Below are 6,000 nucleotides of genomic sequence, written 5' to 3'. Positions count from 1 at the left end.
CCCCCGGGCGCGGGTCCCACTCTCCTCCCGCGGTGGATTCCGGCTCTGCCCTTCAGCTCTCCCGTCGCCTTTCCCCGCTCCTCCCGCCCGGTGTCGCCGCCTTGCAGCGCTTTTGTGTGGTGTGGCCGTGCCCGGTCTGCGCTGTCCCCCTCCCCTCCCCTCTCCCCCGGGGCCGCAGCTTCCCACTAGCCGCTCCCCATCTCTCCCCGGCATGGCCCAAGCGCCGAGGCCCTGCGGTCTCCTCTCAGCTTCACTAGACCTCTCCCGCTAAACCTGCTGAGTCTGGACATGCTGGAGACCCCTCCTCCCGCCCAGCCTTTGTCTGCGGTTGGGTGTTGTCTAAATTCTCAACCATGCCTTTCCTAAGGAGGAGGGCATCGGCTTTGTCGCTGTTTTTTCTGGATCCTGCTTCAGCACCAAGATCTTTTAAGGACCAGGTGGTCAGCCAGCAACGTGCATTTGCTCCAGGGAGGTGGCCTCTCCACTGAAGCACTGATGGGTGATCATTACTGAATGCTAGATTCTCGTTGCCTGCCATTAAAATTATGGATCATTTGTTTCTTCATGAAGCATTAGAAATTTAAATTCAATTTACAATGTTAGAGCTGTCATTTGTGGCTAAAATGTTGTTGATCAGGTGCCTAATCCTAGTTGTTTACAAAACATGCAAGCCTGAGGTCTGCTGAAATGTAGAGCAATGCACAGAAATATGTAAGGTTTAATTTCTCATTGTACTAGCTGTGTGTACACACAATGCGGACTGCTTCCGTGTTTGTGATGAGTTTCGGATGCAGGTATTCGTAAAGTCTCAGATATATTCTGGTATAGGTTTATGGGGTTGCTGTTATCAAGATTTCCTGACTTGTAACTCCCACAGACCTCTGTTCCTACAGTAGTCTTCTAATATCCCAGATAATGATGTTATGTGGAAAATGTCATTGTTTTACTTGCGCTCCCACAAAGACCAGGGGAGGTGATCGGAAGCATAACCACAAATGCCATAATCTTAAAGCTAGGAAATCCCACAGGGTTGGGGTTTCCATATCATTCATATGTAAGTAAATACAATAACATCATTCAGGATGCATGTTTTCACAGAGTGATGGATTTGGGGCACTTAATGAGCCCTTAAAAAATAAGCTGAATGAAATTCCTTCAGATTTTCCTAGTGTTTGTATAAGCTGTCTGTATTGAGAAGTTTCTGTAGACTGCAAATTTTAGATATGCTTTGATAGATCCCAGTGAGCTCTGGCTCCTGATAAAAGTGATTTCATGCAGAGTTACTCAGAATGTTACCTCTCATTTTGCAGATTAAAATCTACATTTAGAGATAAATTACAAGGCAAGGCTAAGAATCTTCCTGAATTGATAAACAGCAATAAGGTGGTAGTTTACTTTGCTGCTTTTCCCCCAAGTTTGGGCTCCCATTGCACAGAAAGCTCCTTTAGGCCTTTTTCCTTGTTTGTTTTTGGTAAAATACTTATTTGCCTTCCATGGGAGAAGTTTCAGCAACTGCTTTTTAAGTACAGCCAAGAACCTACAGTGATATGCGTTTTAAGTTTGAAGCTATGGCTTTATAGCTTACATACACGCATCAGAACAGATCATCTTTCCATGCTTTTTCTGGTTTAGTATTTCTGAAAAGAATCCTGGACTTTGCCCCATCCTTTTGTTTAATGTTGCTGAAGAGTGGGAATTTGATTCCTTCACGCAGGTACTTGGCTGACCACAACATTTTTCTTGCTCTTGTGGTTCTTTATGTGGTCCTGTGCTACATTTTGGTCATGCAGTGGAAGTCTGCTAGGGCTTGGAAATCCTAGGGGTATAATCTTCCCTCTTACAGCCTTTCATTGTCAGGAATCATTGTGCGTTTTACATGGAAGAGCTAATGGGACTGGGTTTTGTGGGTACTTTTGTTTTCATTCTCTTTTTAAAATATCTTTTTCTGCAGTGGTTTCTGATGAGCTGGTTGCAAGGGGATTGAACGAAGCCCTATTATGACATTCCCCTACCCTTCAGAAATTTGACTGGTGCTGAACATGTGTACCTTTGTGTGTACTTGTATTTGTGAAGTTAATATTCATATGTGTTCCCAACACATTCCTGCTTACATGAGTTAATACACTTTTTAGGTATGAAGCATCAGTTGAAAGTATATGAACTGCAGGTGATAATTATGTCAAATGGTGCTATAGCCTGGCTGGCTTGATGTAAAGGTCTGAGTTGTACTGACAGCGCTTACAGTCCCTGAGAGTAGGAACTATTGCTGCGTATACGGTACATTTCTGCCAGGTTGTCCATGCAGAGGAGCGGGGAAGGAGAATTCCCATAAGGTCACAATGCATCTTTTCTGCAAAGAGTTTATGTAATGAAGAGGAATGTGGCCCAGATATGGAGGATTGACAAAAACGGGAAAATCCTGTGAAAACAGGTGCAGAAGGTCTGCGGTAGGGTTGGATGGGTGTGGTGTGCTGAGAGAGGAAGAAGCCATTGGGGAATCTAAGTTAGTTTGCTGGGAGAAGGCAACTGAATGCAGAATTAAAAGGAGTTTCTGGTAAGATGTCGCAGATGATAGAAGTGTAAGGGAGAAAAGACTGTGAAAGAAGGCCCTGGGGAAAGGCTGGTGATGATGCAGGCAAAAGTGGACAGGATGAAAATGACAGGACTGAGTGCAGAAAATAAATTAGTATGTGGGGGTGGGAGATTTGTTAGGGAAAGGGGAACAATGGAGGTAGGAAGGTTTGGGAAGCCAAGAGAGGTTGAAATCGGTCCAACGGCAAATTCAGTGAAGAGTGTAGGATGGTTCTTGTGCCAGAAATAAGTAACAGGCAATGAGATGCTACTCCTAGCTTGCTGGTTGCCTTCCTGCAGATGCCCCAGGAAGTTCCTGGGTGGGTATAGCCTTTTGTTGCACTCTCTGTACTAATTGTGTCACAGCTTTTTTTTTTTACTTGCTTACTTGCTGTATTTTTATTGAAAAAGATTGGGGGTGGGATGGTAGTGTTTTTTTTGGGGGGGGGAAATGTAAATTCTTTAAAATGGATAGAAATAAGGAACCGTTCCTGTATGGTCTGTGGCTCACTCCACATGGCTCTTCCCCTCCCCTGTCACAAAACCATTACGTAGTTTGATTTTGGTAATATTTCTAACTGGGAACAAATAAGGGGACAGACACTCCATGGCTTCCAGAAGAGGTAACAGTGTATGGCCTGACTGAGAGGTTCCTCACCATACTGAAGACAGTGTGCCATATAGTCCAGTGTTAACATACTATTGTCGCTTCTAGTAATTTTCAGACCTGTCTTAATTGTCTGCCATGATTTAATAAACTTTTGTAGATGGAGCTTCAGGGGGTCTCATTTCAGTTTCATTTAATCAAGACAAACAGATATCTGGGCCCCTGTGTCAGCTCCCTGGTCATGATGTTCATGTAGCTGATAGATACATTTTGCTTTACTCTGGGGTTGGATTTTATTGTACTTGATCTTTTGCAGACTTGGCTGTCTCTGTGTCTTTCTTAGGAAGCTTATAAGACAAAGAGAGAAGTTGTTACTGGGATCTTTAAGCCTTAGAAAACTGAAGTGATTAATATTTAGCTGCTGAGCTGGAAATGAATACATGATTATTTTGGAACACTATTGCTTGTTTGCTACAAGGCAGTGTTAGATAACATGTCAACATCTGTTGCCCTAACAAAAGGAATTCTTGGTCATGATATTTTCTTGTATGTATGAGGGTTTTCCAGTACTTAGCACTAGGTTGCTTGGGAATGAGACTCACTTTTTCACATTTACAGCAAGTGTGATATAATTATCTTAGTAGGTTACTGGCATTGCTACGTTGCTTTGAATTATTATGAAGAGATTTACCTATTAGGAGTTCCTGCTCAGTGCCAGTGGCATTATGGGGAAGAATGCTAATAAACAGTTACTTCCAGGAATAACTGTTAATCCTTTAATGTTTTTCCAAGACATTTCTATTATGGTTTGAAGCTTTTATTTTTATGGATCTGACAAGCATGTCTTTCTAAATCTGAAGCAGGGAAATGAAAGCACCAATCCCCAGGTCGCAGTGATGCAATTCTAAAATGCTAAAATTCTGAACCAAATTGTATTTTGTTTGAATCTTCTTACTTCTCTTCCCTGTCCCCCACCAGAGGAAAAAAAAAAAAGAAACCACAAAACCTTGAAGGAGAAGGCTTTGTGTATAAATACATATTGATCAGGCAATAAGGCTTTTAAATTACTTATTAGGACATCAGTATGCAAATGCTGAAAGGCATTTTACATTCCATAACTAGCAAATGCCACTACAGTCTGGGTTTCTGTCAGACTTGCAGGCTTAGTCCTCCAAAGCGCTGTTGCTGGTGAGTTGATTAGCATGGATTTTACATACTTAAAACCTTGCAGGATTAAAGTCTGTTTTTTTTTTTTTTTTGTTTGTTTGTTTTTTATATGGCTATTAAAATATATATTTAAAATGTTTGTCTTGATATTGTAGAAAGACAAGAAGCTATGCCTTACATAATTTTAAATATCCATTGTATTAAATTACTGATGAAGAAGAAAGAAAGGCTTTATTCTTTATGCCAGAAGACTTGAGGGGGACATGTGGTGCGATTCTGTGTTCAGCACCTGAGCTCCGGACAGCGGCATTTGAAGGACCAAATTGCTGTACATTCAAACTGTGGGATAGAAAGCAAATTAAAGGTGTTGGTGTTCTTCGTGTTATGGAATACTCCAGGGCCACAATCAGGATCTAGTGTTGGCCAATCTTGAGATCCTAGTATTTTATGTAATACTGTATTTCATAGACTATTAGCAGACGTGTTTTATAACAAATGGAAGAATTTGCTGTAATGGCCAAAATAAAATTCAAGCCTAAATGAGAATACTGGCCAAATGTGCTTTATGTGCTGAGAAGTTATTAAAAAAAATATATATTCAGAGCAATAAAATAACCTTAGCATTGCAAACTTAAAAATCAGTTTTGAGTGATTAAATATCCAGAAGTTGAAATAGGTGGAAGGAAACTGTATGTATTTTTTTCTGTGGATGCATATCATAATTTTCAGTGTACAAATACAGTTTGTAGAATAGTGTACTGCATAACTTTTAGTGAAGTCAGTTGTGCTGAACTACGTCATTAAAGAGGGTATTACTGCATTTTAAAACCGTTTTGTCCATGTACTTCTTAACATGCGCCTTGAATCCACTGTGAAGACAAGAATTCACAGAAACAGATTGAAATGTAGTTGTTAAAACAGGTAGCTGAAATCTTGTGGGTTTATTTCAATTGTGTTTTGCTTTGTTGTTTTTTTTTTCCTTCTGAGCTAAATGAAAATAGCCATGATTATTTTTTTTCCTTTTTGTTTCTAGGGGTTGATACAAAATTGAAATTCACTCTTGAACCATCTTTAGGTCAAAATGGTTTTCAGCAGGTAATTTACTTCATTTTTCTATTGAGTTTATGAAGGACTAGGTTCTCTTCAATTCGGCTATTTGCCCCAGTTCAAAAGTGCATCTGTCATCCTAATGTCATCGTATTATTTGAAATACTGCATCAACAGCTGTTCCATTAGTATTTGAAAAATGATATAGGCTTTCATTGTTTACTTGGATATCTCATAAGTATGTTCTAGAATATTATATTTTTGTTATATCTCTAAGTAAATAATTATATTTTCCCTGTGAGTGGGTTAAGCAGTTAAACCCTCAGATATATGCAGTAAAATTAAATGAATGTGCATGTCTGCAGTGTTGTAAATGTTGCTATACTGTTGCATTAAACTAATGATGGATTTGATACCTTTTTGGATGCTTTTGCTTTTAGTGGCATGATGCACTCAAAGCAGTGGCCAGATTGCCGACAGGCATACCGAAAGAATGGCGGAGAAAAGTAAGTAGACCTGTATGTTTTGTGGGACATACTGCCTGTGAGATTTTCAGGAGAGGTGAATGACATCAATATTACAAGTGTTTTTTAGAAAACATTTGGAAG

General features: G+C 40.1%; 1 protein-coding gene across 9 annotated transcripts in view; it reads left to right on the top strand.

Annotated features, from left to right (window-relative positions):
* TBC1D30 (TBC1 domain family member 30) overlaps positions 1 to 6,000 on the top strand; it is a 51,612-nt gene that overhangs the window by 21,642 nt on the left and 23,970 nt on the right. For 4 of the 9 annotated variants that reach the window (XM_026868625.1, XM_026868621.1, XM_026868622.1 and 1 more), the window contains 2 exons: positions 5,379 to 5,440; positions 5,833 to 5,898. Coding sequence is in view for 5 of the 9 variants with exons in the window: in XM_026868623.1 (XP_026724424.1) it covers positions 4,586 to 4,709; positions 5,379 to 5,440; positions 5,833 to 5,898 (252 nt within the window). In the remaining 4 variants the exon portion in view is untranslated. Of the gene's footprint in view, positions 1 to 2,768; positions 2,892 to 4,380; positions 4,710 to 5,378; positions 5,441 to 5,832; positions 5,899 to 6,000 lie in introns of those variants that run through there. The other 5 variants (XM_026868619.1, XM_026868623.1, XM_026868624.1 and 2 more) reach the window with 5 other exon arrangements.

Source organism: Athene cunicularia, assembly GCF_003259725.1.
Source record: "Athene cunicularia isolate RWA chromosome 1 unlocalized genomic scaffold, athCun1 chr1_part2, whole genome shotgun sequence".
NCBI classification, from domain to species: domain Eukaryota; kingdom Metazoa; phylum Chordata; class Aves; order Strigiformes; family Strigidae; genus Athene; species Athene cunicularia.
The sequence above is the reverse complement of the archived record's forward strand: the minus strand, read 5'-3'. Positions and strand labels throughout refer to the sequence as shown.